Source organism: Solanum lycopersicum, chromosome 6 (assembly GCF_036512215.1).
Source record: "Solanum lycopersicum chromosome 6, SLM_r2.1".
Taxonomy (NCBI): Eukaryota; Viridiplantae; Streptophyta; class Magnoliopsida; order Solanales; family Solanaceae; genus Solanum; species Solanum lycopersicum.
In genome coordinates, this window is record NC_090805.1 from 37,321,188 (window position 1) to 37,342,305 (window position 21,118).

Sequence of the window (21,118 nt, forward strand, 5' to 3'; positions counted from 1 at the left end):
GCAAACACTATCAAAATAATTATTGTGGTGATATAACATTTTCTAAGTGAATTCAGGTTTCTATACCTTAACTAATGTCTTGTAATGTTGGAAACATCTAATGATTGACTCCTCTTCAATATTCTACCTACATTTCTACATTTCTTTGTTACCTAATTTCATGCAGAGGTTAAAGAATAAAGAATGATAAAAAAATTGTAGAAATGACCAATCATGAGAATTGTTTGATGATAATTATATGAGACAAACGTGCAACGCACGTTCATGAAAACTAGCAAATTAAAAATGGTGAAAAAGGAACATAAATTAGAAAGAAAAATTATTTGTGAGACCTACTATGGCACTTGTAAAGCATAGGCGGGTCTCACACTTTTTGTTGGTTGCGCCTCACCCGTAGTAAAACCTTTTATTCAGTTTTATGTTTGGTCTCCATTGATATGCTATAATTTAAAGTCACAACTTTTCATTTAATCTCATGTTTGTCGATTGAGTTAAATGAGTACCCACATTATCCATTGGATAACTCTTTTCTATAAGACTCATATTTTATCTACTTTTGCTCACCTCGTTTTCAATCAACTCATATTCAACTTAGCCCGCTCATTTGTCACTCCTGACTCAAAGGTACTAAAGACAAGCCTTAACAAAATGTTTGATCCTCCCTCATAGCAACAACCACCGCAGCTTTAATTATCACAGGCTATTTAACGCAGAAATTCAGGACAAGCTTTCAAAAAGTAATTACTTATCCACAGTGCTATATCAGGGAATACAGTTTTAACAATTCCATAGCGTTAACCTGTACTCTTAGCTCATCAGAACAAATTAGATCAAATAATATGATCATACTATTGTACTAGCTGAAGATCTAATCCAAACGAATCCAAGAAAAATCAAAAGAAGAAAGAAAGCAGCAGTTTTTAATAGAGTTATACGAAAAGGAACTGAACATGCCAACAGTTACAAGGAACTTGATTTTATCCCTCCTGATATAAAGCTACATCTGTAAACTAACGACAAACAGAAATAACTTCTGAGAAAAGAAACAAAAGTATAAATTAAAGACAGAGTAAGGGGCTGCAGAATGGGAGTTGTGCAGGTCAGGGGGTTCATCTGCAGATTTAAGGAATCTTCAGGTTATGCTAACATGAACTCAACTCTTCCTAAAGCTATTAACTCAAGCCATATGTTTTGCCCTTTTATTGCTGCATGAAGGACATCTGTATTCCTTGATACTTTGAGCCTTTGCAGGAGTTATTTTCACACACTTGCCATGATACCACTTTTCACATATATCACAGCCAATCCAGAACTCATCCTCATTGCCATTTGTTCCACAACTTCCACATAGAGTTTCTTCATGCTCATCTTCATTCCCTTCATCCTCATCATCACTCTCCTCTTGCAGCCTTTGATTTGCTTTCATTTGTTTTTCTCTCTGCAAGTAAGCACGTAAACAAAGTTTTATACAAAAAGCGTGACCCACAAATATCAATGATTTAATCAAGTACCTTTGCATTGTTCTTTGATTTCTTTCCACTATCAACACTAGGTTTGTCCTTTAAAGGCTTCCTCCCTGTCACGGCTTCAAAGACAGTTGGTAGATCATTTATCAGGGTAAACACACGACTCCTGTTTATCAAAAGAACACCAGCAAAAGAAATGACAGAAGATATGGTTAGGCATAATAAGTTTGATTAATGAAAACAAAAATAAATGGTTTAAACAATAAAATTGTCAAGACTTCTTAGAATGCAAACTACTACAGCGCCGTTTGTTTTTATTGTGATTAAGATGATTTAATTTTGAATACATAGCTAATTGTTAAGATATTATACCTAGATTTAAACACCAAATAAATAGAAGTAATTGTTTTCTCAGCATCTGAATATGTATTTTATCTTTTAAAAACTATATAGACAGAATTTCGTAAAAAAAAAATACTCATTAAAAGCTAAAGGCTACTGCAGCTAATAGTGAAGTGATGGTTGGCGGTGGTAGGTAGGTGGAGGTGCTCCATTGTAGTGGTCTTATAGTGGTATCTCATTACAGACAAAAGTGGTGGTAGTAGTTGATAACGGAGGTGGTTAGTAGTGGTAGCTGGTAGAGTAAGTGGTTGGTGGTGGTAGTTGGTAGAGTAAGTGATTGGTGGTGGAAGTGGTCAAATAGTGGTGAATAATGGCTAGTGATGGTGGCAGCTACTGATGGAGGTGGTTTGTGTTGGTGGTTAGCAGTTGGGTTGGCATTAGAGGTGGCTAACAGAAATGGTGGTCGTAGGTGGCAGTTGAACGCTTGCGCTTGGTAGTGGAGGTGGTTAATAATTGAAGCTGCCGGAAGTGTGGTGGTGATTAGGTGCTATTGTCAGTGGTGATAATTGTGGGGTTGTAAGGGGAGGACAAAAATATCACATTCTGAAATCTTGAAGTGAATAACGGTCTTAAAGATATTAAGACTCCCTACAGATTTAAAAGATTCAAACCTATTAAAACAAATAAGTAGTTGTAACAAAGGAAAAAATGCACTTAATGGGCTAACATTTGAGTATTCAGACCCGCATTGAGTGCAAACAAACTGGACCTTAGTCTAAGTACGCTCACTCAGATAAACAACCAAATTAGCTTTACCACCAAAAAGGAAGGAAACATTTTATCAAATATACTAAAGAATTGTCCACCAAAGCAATACTTCAAAACAGTTTTTGAATTCCGAACACAAAAAAAAAAACTATTAAAAAAAACCAAGCTTCTAGTTCTAGGAGACCAAGAGATGCTAGCAAAATTTCAGGAACAAACTCAATGGTTCCAACATAGCCAGTAGGTTAAAGAGATGACGAAAAAGGAATAGCAAGGTGAGTCAGTTTCTTCTCACCAGCCAAGATGACCACCACGTTTCTTGGAGTCATATCCATACTGGCGTGCTGTCATACCAGTACGCTAGTTAAGTACTGCCAGTTCAGTGAACTGAAGTACATCCGAAAGATGTTTTTGTAAACTAACTAGGTCAGCGTAAAATGAAAACGACTAAAAGGCTACATAGTACAACTCAATTTATCCTAGGTTGCCACGCAGTGGACACTAAAGGAGATCCGAGCATGCAAGTTGCAAAATTCAAAGAAATAAAGAAGGAAGAAATGGAAATAAAAACAAATTGGATTACTGCAATATGGAGATGAGATACTTCGTGCAAGTCCAAATCAGATAAAAGATGTAGCTTACCATTGTAACCCATTTAAAATCTTACTTAGCACAGTGAAAAGATATGTTTGAGCTAAAACAATATCTTTCTTATAGTGCCATAGGGTGACTGGTGATTTAGGTCAGGTCACAAATTTGAGCCCTACACCAATTGAACCAAGTTTGTCTGATGTTTAAGTGGAGAAGAGTGTGTGTGGAGGACGGGTTATTATCCCAGAGTTCCAAAGGTTGGGATTGAATCTGATAGTTGGCCTTAAAAAAATTCTGTCAAAAAAGAAACAATATCTTCCTTATAATCTAAGGTAATGAAGTTAGCATGACAAGCAAATTTTCCCACATGGCCTAACACATCATTTATTACTTCATCTTTTTGGTTGTGGTCATGTCTGCCAATTGCAAAACAACATGGGGTTGGTCTAGCATTGCCCAACCTAACCTTCGGAATATGGGAAGTGGCACTAGAGTTATACTAGCAGCAAGATCACACAATCCATGTCCGGAAACCTTTCCTCCCACAGCGCATGATATAGTCAGATCATCGGGATCTTTCAATTTTGGAAGCAATTTATACTGAATGGTGGAACTGCATCTTCAGATAGTTTAATTGCTCCATACTCATATAGCCTCCTCTTGAGCAAATTGTCTAACAAAATATTGTATACACCAACATTTGCTCCAAAGTATCAACAAGTGGGACATTGATGTGCAGTTGCTTTAATTCAATGAACTTCTTCAATCCTTATTTGCGCGTTCAACTTTGATGCGGCACCCGTCTCGGATTCTTCAAAAATATACTACTTTTGGCAAATCCGACACGCACCCGTTGACATTTTGAAGAGTCCGAGCAACATAGCTTCAATCTGCTCCCATCTTCTTTCCTCTCTAATCTTTGTGGAAATGGACGTGGTGCTCTTGGTTGTTCTCTTGAGATGTCATCATTGGTCTTCTTTTGTTGATCTGGTGCCGATCCTCCCTCAATTTCTTATGATTGCTCGGAGATGATCACTTTCTTTTTCTTGATAATGGTAACATTTTATATATGAACTGGTATACCACACAAACTGTATAGTTCCCCCGAAAAAGGAAGGAAAGATCATAAGTTAAAGAAAACCTTCCTATCTGTATTGCTTCATAATTGTTGTCTAAAACATTAAAAATATCTTCAGCCTCCACTAAACATTCTTGTTTAGACCAAAAACAATAAAGGACAAAGTAGTTCATCTTTAATTTCTGAAGGTATCATTTCTTGTCCACAAAATTTCAATGATTTCTCTCTTGGCAGACAGTCGAGCAAATACATGCTGGGACAATCCTCCATCTTTCCTTCTGATTGGTTAAGCTGTCATCTCTGCTCCAACTGTTTAGTACATCCCTTGTGTTTCCTGGCATACCCACCTATTCCCCTAAGATTGATGAAGATTTTCCATAAAATGATCTGTCCATTTACAATATAAAAGGAGATGGTTGTCTCTGCCTGTTCTTCACATAAATAACATCTGGGGCGTAATTGGTAATCCCTCCTCCTTTTCAAATTATCCTGTCTCAATACTACTTCTTTGGCCACAAGCCAGGTAAAAGATGCTACTTTGTAGAGGATCTTGACTCTCCAAATCAGCTTCCCTGGCAAGCATCCCACCCAATTGTGGACAGCTTGAGTTCCCTGAATATAGATTTCACAGAAAACATTCCTAGCATATTCCTTTGCCATTCCATACAATCCTTGTCTCAAGAAGTGCCTTTGAATTGGGACAAGTTATTGTAAAATTCAGCTATTCATCCCATTTCAGTCATTTAGAAATTTTCTGACACTGAAGTTCCATCCTTGTTCTGTCCATACAAAAGCCGTTGTTGCTACTTGTTGACATAAATTGTAAATGTCTAGATATAGTTGCTTGAGACATGGTTTAGCCAATTGTCCACCCAGAAAGATGTCTGGAGACAATCACACTGTTACTTGCTTTTGAAACTTTGGTGTTATTGTTGCTGAGCTTTCTGCATAGATTGGGGCAACTCCATATTTCTTGAATATATCTTCCAAAGTGGAATATGAGGATGGAGTAGCTGGTTGGGAGGATAGCTTGTATGCATTCTAATGTAGTCCAAACTCTAGGAGGCATGGCCATATTAGGCAACATTGAGCATGTGGTATAGAGGACACAAGAGTTAGTGGTTGGATTGGTTGCACATTTATTTAGATCAAGAGGCTTTTGTTACTCTTATTGCCGTTGATTTTGAAATCCTTGATTCCATGCCCTTTTTCCAAGATCCCTTTCCCCTAGACGTGGTACCCACATATTTGCATGCATATGAAGCTAAGGCAATTTTTTTTGGTGATCCGATCGGGGCCAGGTGGACCCACCTTGAGTAGGGTGGGTGCTCAAGCAACTAGGGGATGGGCACTGATGAAAGCCAATTGCAACGAACCCCAAAAACATTTTTAAACAAGTCATCAGTACAAGAGTTGTGACAATGAAAAATTGAGGGGAATGACAAATAATTTGCAACTTCCCAACCTCAGTCTTCAACCAGTCAGAGGTCATTTGGTTTCAGGGATAAAAGATGACAATTACAACATAAAATGTGAGACCATTTCATCCTGTTTTTGGTTGAATTTTTCATTCTGGAATTAGCAGTCCCACGATTAGTTAAACCATAGTTGTGGTATTATTTTTATAATAACTTCAATACGGGATAACAATCAACCTTGGGATAAAACACCAAAATGAACAATTCTCCAAGGCTCTTTACCTAAAGTCCTTTAAAATCCCAAGGTTAAAATTTAAGCTAAACATTTATCCGAACATATCTAGTGCAAACTAAACAAATGTTTTACATTATACCCCATATATCTCAGTTTTGTACAATAAATCAAGCATCTCCCAATAAGAGTATATTCACTAAATAATCATGTCATGATTTAAACCTCATATTATAATCCTGTGCTTGTAATCTCAGATTAACTTATTCACCAGCCAAATGACCTCTTAGTGAACTAGTTCCTCTAAGAGAGAGAAGGCAAGGAGAGGGGCGCAATAGATGCTTTTGCCCTCACCTTTCATGAGAGACTAGAGAAATTCATATTGTTATTTCTTTCTTTTCCCTTTGATTTTCCCCTTTTTTTTTACAGGTATACTACCTATTCTATCTTTAAATAAATGACAAATCATCTGTACCTCCACTTAATAAATCCCACAACACAAAATCTGATGAAAAAGATTAGAACTACTCCACGAGTAAAATTTGCATAAAGCATTTTACCATTTCTGCATCAATACCAAGTCTTTTCCCAATGAGATCAATCTTATTAGTAGACACATGAATTAAAAGACTACGCAGTTCCTCCTCATCAAATTGACGAAACATAAGCACCCTGAATAGAAACAGAATATATACTACTGCATTTCTTACCTAAAAGAAACAAAATGCTCAACTATGTTTTACCATAACAGACAACTATCCATACACTGGTAGATAATTTTGGACGGCCAGAAAGAGCTGATTGACTATAAAACTTAACAATGGCCTCTATTCGAATGGGACCTATGCTTACGTTACAACACATTAGTAGGAGATAACAAGGATCCTTCCATCCTCTTTCTCAACAACTTCCCATTTTAAAACTGACAAAAGTCCAAAAGCAAGGGGGTTCTCTCTCTCTCTCTCTCTCTCTCTGTGTGTGTGTGTGTGTGAGAGAGAGAGAGAGAGAGACTGCTCTTGATTTGACTGCAGATTATACTTCTACAATATTTACAAGAGTTTCAGATAAGTTACAAGGCTTTGGAGCCTGTATTTTGCAAGAAAAATGAAACATCACATATTTGATCAGGTACAACTATTTATGATTAATTGGGTAAAGCAGCTTTGGCAGATTTTTCAGTTTTTTTTCCCAGTTATATCTGAACCAACTTGTGCATCTGAACCAACTCGTACAGACCTCGACCAATCCACCAAACAGCACATCCAGTCCACAAGCTATGTTGCTCATACTATTCAAAAATGTTAATGAGTGCATGTCGGATCCTTCAAAAGTGTTGTACTTTTTGAGGATCCGACACAGGAGCGGAAACATTTGGACTGTCTTGAGCAACATAGATGTGGTTCTCAGTCCTTTTTATACAGTTCCTGACAAGACCATTTGTGGCACGTCACTCCAGCCCTGAAGTAGTCTGTGAACCCTATCTGTTTAATGTGGACCCACAAGTGAATGACTGGCTACAGTGAGAAGTTTGGTAAATGATGCATAATAACATCACTAGCACTTGAGAAATGTGTTGATACTTGGACGCGGTGCCAGGGAATAAATTAACTAAAATTGCTCATTTAAAGGAACGCTTATCACTGGAAGAAGCTGGGCAAGTATAAAAAGAGGAATCTAAGACCTTGCAACTGAAGGAACAGGATGAAACAGCAATTTGCATCGAAGATGTTATTCCATTGAAAATTCATTACCAGTTGAAGAGGCTGTTCAAGACACCAACACTTCAGAATAGAATCAACAACACATAATCAAATTAAGCGCAGAATTGGGTGTAGATCTTAAAGGGTGCGATGAGAAGGCCAAAGAATTACTTATGAAGATAGACAACAACAATTGGATAAATAAGGGGGAGCAAGCCATTGTAAAAAGAAGGGGATGAATGAACTGAAAGGGTTAGAGCTTGATGCTAAATTCTGTAGTTATGGCTCAAGATGTAGGGGGGGGGGGGGGGGGGATACCTGGCAATAAAAGATGAATGAAGTTGGAAAGAGTGCCTTGGAATGCTAGGGGGCTATGTTGTGGCAGATAAAGGAGGCTAATCAGAAACATTCTACATACATGGATAGTTGATGTAGTGTGTCTCCAGGAAATAAAGCTAACGGGGATATTACAAAGACACTGAAGGAAGTTTGGGGGCACAATTGGGTTAGCCATGCCCAATTGGAACTGGTGGGACTAGGGGTGACATTATTATAATGTGGGACAAAAGGGAATGAGAAATTCATTATAATGTGAGCTACTCTACTAGGGTCCTAGTTAAAGAAGTGGTATTGACATGTCAGAATTTGAATCAGAGAGGCATTCATCTATGATCTAGAGGTTTTTATGTGGGGAACAAGTGGAGACAATCAACCATCTTTTTATACATTGTATGTGGACAGACCAGTTACGGAACATACTTATTTATCTGAAGAGCGAGGGAACATAAAAGGATTGCTAAGCTGCTGGAACAAAGATGGCAATGCAGCCAAAAAGGAAGATGGAAGATTGTTCCTGCATGCATTTCATGGACAGTGTGAAAAGAAAGGAATAGGAGATGTTTTGTTAACAGAAATTAACAGCTCAAACAGAAGATAATTTTGACGTTTTAGACTATTTATAGGAACAACAGATAGACGTTCAAGTTGTATGTAGTAATACTTTTGAAGGGGAACTACATATGTTTATGTAGTATAGCTGTGGATATATAGATTAGCTATTGCCACTCTCAAGCACTTGTTTTTAAGAGTGTGTAATCATGCACTTTATCCTACTAGGCAAAACAAATGTCACATAAGGTCGGTCAACCTTCAAAGGGTCTAAAATACAAGTAGAACAGGTTCAGATGTCGGGATTAAACTCCATGGAGTTAACGGAGACAAATTTTTGCAAGTACAAGTGTCTATTAAGCTATTCGGACTAACAAGAGAGTTTGAATGCTGGTTCAACAAAAAAAGTTGATCTGTCTCACTCGATGGCACATTTAGTATTGGACATCAAATGACCAAGGCTTCGTTATACTTTTTAGAGAAACATTTTAAGACCCCAATGTATAATTTTCCCTCTTTTCTAATAAATGAATATTCTATTCAATTTTAAGCACCAAAAAAGTGGTGTTAACCAAAGGTTAGTATTGTTACTCCTCTTTTAACTAGGAAACAATTCATGAAATAATCAATATCATCTATATTGGTCTTTGTATACCAAAACACCAAAACTTTAGACATTCTAAATTTTCACTATGAATAGGTCCATATTTTCCATCATAGAGTCTATCTTTACGCTCATCAACCCAAAATCTTCATTGTATCAATACAAGGGCATGATCAGCAAACAGTTCACAAACTTCTCTATCTTCTCCCGTGCTAGCATTCTCAAATACCTTTTGCTGTAAGAAGTGTTGTTTTCCCACTCCAAGTACCACACATGAAACATTTGTTATATAAAGTTGAACTCCTTTTCTACAGATTTCTTAAGGGAAACATGGGCCACAAGTTGTTCTCAAAGCAAAACAACTCACTTTTGGGGGACTTCAAATATCAAAATTAGTGCCTATGTCCCTGTAAATAATTTAAGATATTATAGCATGATAAAACAAGGAACTTGACATCCTCCTCATTGCCGAACAAATCAATTTCAAATCTAAACAGGGAACTACCAAAGCAGGCTCATTGAATAAACTGGAAAAGAAATGACCTGCTAGACATAGTATATCCTCGACAGAACCTACTTTCACAAATGATCTCTCTGAAATATAAGAAAATTAATCATTGCACTGCGATGTCTCATTCATGCTTTGGCAAATATCCCACATTTGGTTTCCGGCTTTCTGCACTGTCTCAAACTTAAGTGAGCAAAATTTCATGGTCCAGCAAAGTGCTAATTTGTTCCTTGAAGTTTTCTAGCTTTCTGAAAAACTGAATAACATTTTTAATCTCCCAATCTTGAAAATTCCTTGTCAACCTTTTATCCCAACCATCTCCACTTGTATACACAGCTATTGAAGTATTAAGTGCAAGGTTGTAAAGATATTCAAATGTATCTTCCACAGGAAGTTTATGTCCAGAAACCGATCAGAAACTTATTTTTTACCATCGGACACTTTAACTTCAACAAATTGTGGTACTCATCCAAAGAAACAGCATATATGTTTCCTTATGCCCACCTATGTAAAGATGTGATGGAAGAGTACACCATCAATCACCCATATCATATTTTTCCTATACAAACTTGTACCATATATCCATCTGTTGGTCAGAACATGATCATTTAGCCATAACCGACAAACTTTTATCCCAGATACTCAAGTTCTTTATCCTAGCCTTTTATTTTCTTTGTCAATCACTGTACGCCACTTCCCTAGATGTATCTTCCTATTCACTATGTAACCTGTCCATAGAAAATCTTTCTGATCTTATTCCATTGTTCTCCCAGTATGTCTGATAAAAAAGATCTTGATTATTTCCAAGCTATTGGGTGTCTAACTAATATAAGCATTATTCTATACCATATTTTCAACACTCCCCCTCAAGTTAGTGCAAGCTATCCATTTGACTTCATGGACTTTCTGACAATGTCTCCTGAAAGTATTTTATCTGACAAAGTGATCACCAATTGCCGTGTTTTAAATTCCCTTTTTTTTCATAAGAAATGTGTTTAGCTCTCTCATGAACACTAAATTCAATGCAATATGAAGAGCAACTTGATTATGACACGCAAGTTATATCTGGCTTATTTGTCTGAACTTCAATTCTTTGAGCAACCGTACAAACTAGTCCGCAAGTTGCCACAAGCATTGCTCGTCATTTTGCTTCTACACTAGACTGAGCAACCATTTCTATTTCCTAGATTTCCAAGACACTAAGTTACCTCCAACAAGAATAAACTATGCAGAAGTGGATCTATCAGAAACGGATTCTGCTTAATCCGCCTGGTTGTATATAACAATATGCTCATGGCCCTGATCCTCAAAGAGTATCTTTTCCATAGGGATGACTTTATGTATCAAAGAATTTGGACAATCACATCCCAATAGCAGCCACACGGGGACAGTATAAAATAAATTGACTTACAACCTCACTGGATAGACAATGTAAGAATGAGTCATTGTGAGGTATAACAAGTTACGAGCCAACCTCTTGTACCTTCTAGGATCACTAAAGGGCTCCCCTTAACCTAACAGGAAGTTAGTATATGAATCCATGGGAGTACCAATGAGCCTACAATCTGTCAGTTCTGCCTCCTCGAGAATGTCTAGAGCATACTTATGCTTCCTAATTGAGATTGAGCGACCTCAACGCCTATGAAATACTTCCTCTGCCTAGATCATTGCCCGTGATAACTATATCATAACTTAAACTACCAAATAACACAGATTTGGAGAAGCGTGTTGATAGAACACATATTGATCAACCTCAATGTGAGTCATACTAAACTCTTGAACAACCATGCTGAACTTACCAAACCATACTCGAGGAGACTACTTCAGACCATATAGCAATAAATGCAATGGGCATACAAATTACAATATAACTAGACTCCCTTCAGCAACAAAACCAATGGTTTTTCCATAAATACTTCATCCTCAAGATTGTCGCGGAGAAATATTCTGAATGTCAAATAATAAAAGAAGTCAACGGTAAAAAGGAACCGTGAACCAAGGCGTACATATGCAACTTTAGCCATAGGAGAGAAAATTATCACTTTAACCAAGCCCGAATATTTGAGTATAACCTTATGCTGGTCAATTTTTTATTACCCAAGCCTACTTTAACTGCATAAACCCAACAACAACCTATAGTAATTTTATCTGGAGGCAAGGAAAAAATCCTCAAAAACCATTAGAGTGTAAAGCACCTTCAATCATAACCTGTCATCATCGTCATCCTGAACAAGAGAGGGTTTTGCCTGTAGACATGGGATACTAACAAAAGATAATGATGAGACAAAGACATGTTAGTGTAATAATAAACGATGATAATTGGACCTAGGATCAAAAGTAGATCAGTACCTTTAGGAAAAGCAATTGGAGAACTAAGAGGAGAGAAATTCGCACCAGGTGAAGAATTAGATGCAGGGCATGAATCATCTAGATCTGATGTGGAGAGCTTGCAACAATGTTAAGTCAAAAGAGGTGGAGGTGAGCTGAAGGAGTTGGTGCAGAAGATAAAGTACAAGGTGCTCAAAGGTGGTGGCACTTGATGAAGTGATACTAATAAGTCCAGGAAGGTGATATGGGTGAGACAGTTGTGGGAACAAGAGAAGACACAATTGCCTTCTCCTTCTAGTCTCCTCATATTTGATCAACCCTCCACACTTATCTATCCCCCATTTTAAAATTTGTTCTCATCAAATGTGTAGAGAAAATTCCAAAAATTTGATGTACTTATCATAAAAACCTGTGAAGTTCTCTAGATGAAGTGATGGTTATTTGTGTCCCTAAGTTCAAGTCTGAGCAAAATTTTCTATTCCACAACCATTGCCCCCTTCCCCTGTATAACAGTGGGATTTGATTCTCTCAATGAAACTTCCCCTTCTCTCTGTGTGTTCAGTCCAATCAGAATTATCAGGTTATTTTCTTCCAAGTCAAACGATTAAATGTTACTCTTTTCGATTTTAATTGCAAAAGTTGGTTAATTTAATCTGAATTTCTTAGTTTTCATATACTAGGCTAAAGTTACTCTGTAAATTTAAACACTTTGCTCAAACAATAATTAGACTTGTTATGTTCCGCAGATAGAAGAAAAATTCGGATGACTCATTCTATTTTCATTGGCATGTAACAGTAAAGGCATATGCTTTACAAGAAGTAACTTGTACCAACAAAACCCTAGTCAAATTTTCTGTGTCTACACAGAACAGCAAAGAATTGAATCAGTAAAAAAAAAAAGAAGTGGTTTTGTTTCAAGTTTGAATGTGTTTGACAGAAAGATCGTACCTTTCATTTCTGTTTAAGCGAGCACCAAAGTAGAAAGCGACAGAGAGCAGCCACGAATCTGTGTGCATAGCAACCAAAGACAACCAGTCTCTACGCTCCATCCCATCCCTAGCAAAATTGATACCTAACACCGGCTCCGGTAACTCCGGCGGAACTTCCTCGGCCGGAACAGCAACTTCCCAAGACTCATTCGGATGTCCATACAAACACAAATTGTCTCTCTCTGGATCGCACTGTGAGTAAAAATCCTCCACATCTGAGAGTGGCAGCGAATCAATTAAACAATGAGATAGTAGAAGTAAAGAGGAATCTAGAAAAAGCAAAGTACCTGTAGTGAGGGCACGGAGGACGGCGGCGTGACGGGCGGAGAAGTCTTTGAAGATCTCCTCGACGGTGCGAGGGCTATGGGAGGAAGAGTTGGTAGCCATGCGTTAGTCAATTACAAGTCACACCTATTTCTGGGTGTAGGACAAATAAGTACACTGCAGACTCCCTGAAGAAATTCGGGTGCCACCAGTCATTTTATTTTAAAGTCTACAAGTGTTTTTATGTTCCCAACTAAGTACCAAATTAGAACACAAATTGGGCGTGTTTGGCTGGAAAATATAAATATTTTCTAAAAAATGTTATTATATTTTCTTCTATTTGGTTGACTTAAATATTCTGTAAATTCGCTTATTTTTCTCAACCCTAAAGAAAATAATTTACTTCTATTTTTAAAAAATATTTCAAATTTTAAAATTTTTAGTTATTTACCCCCCCCCCCCCCGACACACACACAGAGAGAGAAATGAAAGTTTATTTCTAAAGAATATTACAAATTTTGTAAAAAATTGTTTTTTATCCTATTCCTACCTCAACCCCGCCCTCCCCCAGAAAAAAACACTAAAAAATTATTTTTTAATGTCGATTTGAAAGTCAGAATCTGGGTCAGGTGTGGTCGAATCCCGCTCAAAGAGTAAAGGTCAAATCCCTATTTAAAAGTCAGGATCCAAGTCAGGTGTGGTCAGGTCCCGGTCCAAAAGTAAAGGTTGAATCCAGATTTGGAAGTTAAATCTTGGGTTGCAAGTTGACTCGGGTGTGTTAGATTTTGGATTGATCATCGAAATTGTATTCCGATTTGAGTATAGAGGCAGGGGTCAAATCACAGATCGAATATCGGGACTCATATCAAAATTAGAGTCAGCTCCCAAGTCGGAAGTCGATGTTGGTTTTAGGAAGTCGAATATGAGGGTCAGGTCCTTATTTGAATTGCCAGGTCTCGAATGGGAGTTGGTAAAAATCTTAAGTCACGCCTTAGGGCCGGATTCTAGATCAATCATTAGGGTCTTGACTCGATTTGGGTGTCGGGGTTGGGTGGGTCCCTGTTTAAATGATCGAGTTAGGAGTCGAGGTCAGGTAGCGGATTGAAATCGAGTTCCAGTTTGAATGTCGGGTCAGAGATCAAAAGTTAGAGTTAGCTCCTACGTCAAGAATTTGGCTAGATCTCATATCAATCATCGGGGTTGAATCTCATATCAGTTTTCGGGGTTGAAACCCAATTTTGGTGTTGGATTTGAGTTTCAGTTCGGGTGTCGAGTCGAGTTTTGATGTGGGTGCCATAAATGTGATTGGGTCACAATCCGAGTGTCGGATCCCAAGCCGAGAATTGGGGTTAGCTCCTACTTTAGAGAATTGGGACCAGATTCATTGAGGTCGAATCCTGATTCAAATGTCAGGGTTGTGTCTCGAATCGATTATTGGGGTTTATTTCATGTTAGAAACTATTTTTTAAAAAGTATTTTCTACTCTCTAGCTAAAAAGAAAGATACTTTCTGGAAAAAATATTTTATTTACCAACCAAACAATAGAAAATATTTTTCACTTACCAACCAAACATAAGAAAATAAGTTAGAAACTAACTTGTTTTTCCAAGAAAATATTTTTCTTCATATCAAATATACCCAAGTAAAATTAAGGAATAATGTAAGTGCATTCTAAAGTTTTGACCCGTGACATATATAATATAAAGCTTATAATATAATATTATTCCTTTTGGTAATAAACATATATTTTTTAGGGAGAATGCACAAGTATCCCCCTAGACTATGACCGAAATTTCAGTGACACATCTTAACTACACTAAGGTCCTATTATCCCCCTGACTTATTTTTTTTGTAATTATATACATCTTATGTCTTACGCGGCACACTCTATGACCCCACGCAATTGAGACGCGTGAGAGATACTTTAATGTCACGTAAGCCAAAAAGGTGAAAAAAATTACAAAAAAAATTAGTTAAGGGGGTAATAGGACCTTACTTTAGTTAAGGTGTGTCTCTGGGATTTCAGTCATGGTCTAGGGGGTACTTGTGCATTTTTCCTATTTTTTATATACTAAGGGGTCGTTTGGTTCGAAAATAAGTTATGTTGGAATAAGTAATGATGAGATAAGTTATGTTGGGATTAGTCATACTGGGATGAGTTATAGTGAGATTAGTTTTTATTGCTTGTTTGGTTTATTGTATTATAACTAATAAATATTGAATACTTTCTAAGAATTAGTTATTTATTTTCAAAAGTGCCTCTATTTTATTTAACTTTTTATATGTATTTCTTTTTATAGAGGTTTAGTTATTTACTCCTAAAAATAAAGCCAGATGAATCTCAATAATTGATAATTTTACGATTAACAAGATTCAAAGTTAGAGCAATCTATTAAGGCTAGTGGGAAGCCTCTTTTCTTTACTGTAATAAGCAAAACATAGATATATATATAAATGAATCAAAATAGGAATCAAAACTGCACCAATCCAATTTTCACGCCCCGAGCCTACACCCTAGGCAGGACTGGCATTCGAGAATCATTGCTGGCCCAAGCTAACCCTTGGTCTGACTTATTTACTCAGTGGAAGACTTTGAGCATTAAGAAAAGGATCCACATGCTAAATAACTCAACTGTCTCAAACTAAACTCATAATGTTTTTAAAATAAACATTTAACTTAGCCAAAATGAAAACTCAAATCTGAAAATAAGCCAATAACAAAGTAAAGACATATGAACTAATTGATTGTCTATCTATGAAGCCTCTAAAACTGAGATATATCTCGGGACAAGCCTCACGACATCCTAATGAACTAAAATATTGAAAGCAATAAAAGATCCTCCGAAAATCTAGGAGGCTCACCTAAGTGCTAAATCGGATAAACAAGGCGTTGGATGTTAATCCTGGTTACCTGCGTCTGCATCATAAGACAATGCAGGCCAACTGACATTAGTACATTGAGTGTACGAGTATGCGAGTTGGAATGCTAAACATAACATAAGCTTGTAAAGAGTATGAAAGAAACGCTTACCTGGATTTTGCTTAACTCAGTTGATTTCAACATAAAGTAGTGTAAATAAATGCAGTATAAAGAAAAGCTTTAGAACATGATTTTCAACTCTGTGTATTTAGAAATATGATGACGACTTTGTATGTATGCACAGATACAATAAAAATACAAATATTTCTAATGTATATAAAAATAAAAAATACTATTGTGGGAGTTTCTCTAACCGTCAATCATCACATAAGAGCTATTGTGATTATAAACGCTGTTACGGTCTTCCAATACCTTGCCATGAATATAGAACCTAAACTACTAAGTGGATACACTATTCTATGCTAAAAAGCACTATAGTATCATCTAAAAAGTATGACTCTTTTCTACCCATGGTGGCTACATGGTTTATGGCAGCTAAGAGTTTTCTGAACTCTCCCCCATATCGATGCTCAATACTACTCCCAAAATATACTAGCTCTTTATGTTTAAAAACATAACTTCTTTATGTGATTTAACATAATGACTCAAAAACTTAATTCAAAGGTTATCTTGTAGATCTCAGTTTCTTCTCTTGCTTAATTGTGAAACATTTACTCTTTATCTGAAAATCAGCTCAAAGGATCTTTACTGACAAACTAGCTCAAAGGGTCTTTACTGAAAAACTATCTCAAAGACTCTTTACTAAAAAACTAGTGTTGACACCCAATATTAGACCTCCACAATGTATATTAATCATCGAGTTTCTTCAATTTCAAATGATCTGCAATAATTAATTTTATAAAATTTAAAATATCTTTGAAGTTATTTCTAAAGTAATTTTGTCTTTTCTATATAATTTTTTAAGTAATATGTAGGTTTTTTATAATTTTGTACATAATTAGTATAATTTATAAACATTTCGAAAATCATCTCAAAAATATATTAATTTTAGTATGTATTTTGTTAAGTTAGTTTAGTTTAAATTATTCATAGTTTTAAATTAATTAGTCTACAATTAAGTTAATTATTTGATTTCGTTAATATTAAGGAGATCTTTAATTAATTAATATCAATTTGTCTTATTTAATTACTAGCGAATCTATCTTAACTAACTCAAATTGGCTAAGTTTTAATCCCCTTTCAACCAACCTAGCCAACCCAATATTTTCAGCAGCCCATTCTTAATTCAATATTCCCAGCCCACTTCATTACTCCAGAAAATCCACTTAGCTGACCCAATCTCTTAATGATTCGACCCAATTCCTTCATAAGCAAAGAAACCCAGTTCAACGTTAGCAACAACTTCCAAACGTCAATGACAACATTTCACAATCACACAACATCAAAATTCACGGAGAACACGTCAAACACACGACATGAGAGCAAATCACGTTCCCAATACTATTTTCTTTTGTATTTCTCACTCCCTCGACAATTTGTACATGAGCAGTGCCAAATAGAGTGATCTCATCGCCTATCTCGTTCTAGCGTCGTTATCGAACGCTACTCCTCAACGATCCATTGCAATTTGTTGAATTTTGTACTATTTCTAGCTGGCTGAGCCTTACCCTCAAGGGAATTCAAATTTCAAATTTGGAATTCCATAAAAAATCCCTCCCATTTTCCCCCCAATTCAACCTTAAATTCCTTTATATAAACTTCTTTTTCTTCTTCATTGGTAGAAGTTGGCATTTATTGGTAAAGAAATTCTACAAAAAATTTTAGTTCACGAGAGAAAGAAAAAAGAGGAAAAGATATAGACAAGATATAGAGGTGAATGTTCAGATATACATAAAAAAGGAGTAATACATATGAAACTAGGTAAAGGTATATTACAATAATTCAGAGTCTAGATTTAGGAGTTTTTCCCCTTCGTTTTCGGCACACTAAAGCTGGTCGGAACTTGACTTGATGGTAATACAGCTCGCCTCAAGTTGTGGTCTCAGTCCGCTGCTCCAATTTAGAGCATGTGACCTAACAGCCAAGGCGTTTGGGCCTATTACAAGACCACATTGTGTCTATTTGGCCCATCGGTCAACATAACAATCATGTTTTTATGTGATTAAATTTGTAGGATGTATACATCTTTTCACAAAATATTGTCTCTTGGTTTAGAGATTTAGATTATAGCTTTATTCTAATGAAGAAGGAGCAAGTTATCATTGCAAACAAAAGCTTAGACATCCAAAGATGAAACAAGAAAAATCAAGAACGAAGAGAATATTTCAAATGACGTACACACCCCTCAAATTGTTAAGTCTACTTTTGCGCAGAGGGGTCACATATTTGTTTAGAAAGTGCAATATTTATTTATGCGTTATAACTATTTGTATGATTATGTTGCTTTATTTGGAGATATTCTAGCCTTATTATTCTTGAAAAAGATTATTTTTCTAGTTACCTTTAAGCACATATATTGAGTCACTATTAAAAGTCCGTCCAAATGCTCTTCCAGTCTTTAGTTTCCAAACAAGAATTCAAACTTCAATTTTTCAAATCTTACTCATATTAGAAAAAAATTTGCCGTCTCAAATCAAAAGAGATTCAAGTTTGGTCGAACTACGTAGGACCTGAATTTTCCCTTGTGAAATACGTAGGCTGTCTTTCAAGGCTCGATCTCCATTTTTGAGAAAAACTATCTTTTCCAATTCTTGCAAAGAAATTAGAGTTACATCTCAATAAAAAATCAGAAGTACGACAATGAAATATCTAATCCACTTTGTCTTGACTCAAGTCGACATTTCCATTAACTAGGCTTAAAATCAAATAGATAAATTCCTCTCTATTTAGTCATTTTTCTATATATGTGGGCTTGTTTATCTTCAAATGAACCAACTCTTATGTGTTTATAGTACTATGTGTGATATTTTGTATTATTTATCATTAACCTAGACGAACACATTTGTCTTTGAGTTGTTTTTCTTTGTCAGGTATTCAAAACTAATATTTGTTGAGAAAATGGTTGAACATCCATACTTGACAAGGTCCAAAAACCCCAAAGACTCCTTCTCTGACCAATATTTGTCAAAAGGCAAAGAGAAAATGGTTGAAACTATCGAGAATACTGATTTGACTGAAATCACAGTGAATGATTCGATCGCTGCTGAACAAAACAAGTTCATTGCACAATTATTCCAATAGATTGTTGAAATGAGGGATGAAATGGATAAGACCTGAGATTGACGAATTTGGCTATCATTGCCAATACTCCTACTCCCGATAACAAAAGTCTTTCACTCCATTTTCCTACTTCGAATTCAACATCTGTAGCCACCGCTATGATTTCAAAACCTCACATCATCGACTTAACCACCCCTAACCTGCATCATGCTAGCTCTTCATACCACAAGTTACCAATTCCTCAAAATCCAAATGCAAACATTTTCCAGAATTTTCATGTAGTCCATCAAATCCATACTCAAATTTTTCAAAACCCACCTGCAACTCAACCCATACCTCTAAACAACCACATTGCATCTTCTAATATCGCCAGAATCATATCCTTCCTCTACTACACATTTTGAACTCGAACATTATGAGAAGAAGGAAAAGGAATGGAGGGTCATAAAAGGAAGTATTGAGCAAAGCATCATGAAAGGAAGTTATGAATGCAATGAAGGACTACCAATACACCCCAGACATTATGGGGTTGAATTATGAAGATTTGTGTCGCCATCCACATTTGGAGCTTCCAGAAGGTTCTAAAGTACCAAAGTTGATACTTTTAGTGGAGTTGAAAATTCTTTGACTCATTTGAGGGCTTATTGTGATAAACTTATTGGAGTAGGGTAAGATGAAGCTTTGTTAATGCGGCTTTTTAGTCGAAGTCTGAAAGGAGAAGCTTTAGAATTATTTATTTCTAAAGAAATCAATCAGTGGCCAAGTTGGAACTCTTTGGCTAAAGACTTTATCGAAAGGTTTGGTTAAAATGTAGAATTCATTCCCGATCGATACTCTTTGGAGAGAATCAAACAGAATTCTACTGAAAACTATCGAGAGTATGCTTACCATTGGAGAAAAGAGGCCGCAAGGTTTAGTCCTCCCATGACTGAGAGAGAGATTATTGAAGTCTTCATACACATTCAAGAGCTGGAGTACTGCAATAGGATGTTGCTCATTCTAGGAGGAAAGTTTAGTGAGATAGTCAAGGTTGGTGAAACTATTGATGATGGTCTAAAGACCGGAGAAATCATCTGAATGACTATCCAAGACGAATCCTTAGGACCATTAAGGAGGAAAAGGGAAGATTTTTCCTCTATCTTATTTGAATCAAGCCACAAGTAAAATAGGCATGTCAGTCTCAATGTTGCTTAGATGAAAAAATACATTCTTGCATCACTTTTTTGTAGAAAGCTTACCCTTTAGCTCCAGAAAACCCTTACTCCATCCAACAAAATCATCCAAATTACCAAGGTCCATTGTCAAATTACCCAAATGCTCAATCAAGTTACCAAGCTACATTATCAGATTACCCAAATACCCCTCATAGTTACCAGTTTCACAATACAAAAATTTCCAAACACCAGCACCTACTCGCCAAAATCTTCTTAGTTATCGCCAAGTACCTCCATCTTTACGGAATAATTACAATCTTTCTTGTCAGGAGTTTTTGAAGAAACCTCTCGAGTCTTTACTCTTTTGGTTGAAATTTGAACCCAAATATTTTAGAGATTGAAAGTGGCTGGTTTGATACGAACAATTGATCCTAAAAATGTTAATGTCAATTCAAGACTTTACAAGAATAATCTTTATTGTGCTTACCATTCAGAGGGTGCTGGATATACCATTGAGAATTACATCAACTTGAAGCATAAAATTCAATACTTGATTGATCAAAGAATTTTCACCATTCAAGTTGGTACTTCCAATGAAAATGGTGATTCACTGTGGAATCGTAGAGGATTCACCATTAATATGATTGAATCAAAGTCTCAACCTCTCTATCAAAACCCCTGACATGATTGT

The 21,118-nt window shown here is 36.3% G+C and overlaps 1 protein-coding gene across 1 annotated transcript; it reads right to left on the reverse strand.

The window, feature by feature from the left end:
* Positions 1–903: 903 nt before the first annotated feature.
* Positions 904–13,387, reverse strand: LOC543925 (nucleic acid-binding protein). Its single transcript, NM_001247579.2, has 4 exons — positions 13,197–13,387; positions 12,869–13,124; positions 1,512–1,632; positions 904–1,438 (listed from the first exon to the last, which is right to left on the reverse strand). The coding sequence occupies exons 1-4, from the start codon at positions 13,294–13,296 to the stop codon at positions 1,178–1,180; spliced, it is 738 nt and encodes a 245-aa protein (NP_001234508.2). The 5' UTR covers positions 13,297–13,387; the 3' UTR covers positions 904–1,177.
* Between the last annotated feature and the right edge of the window lie 7,731 nt (positions 13,388–21,118).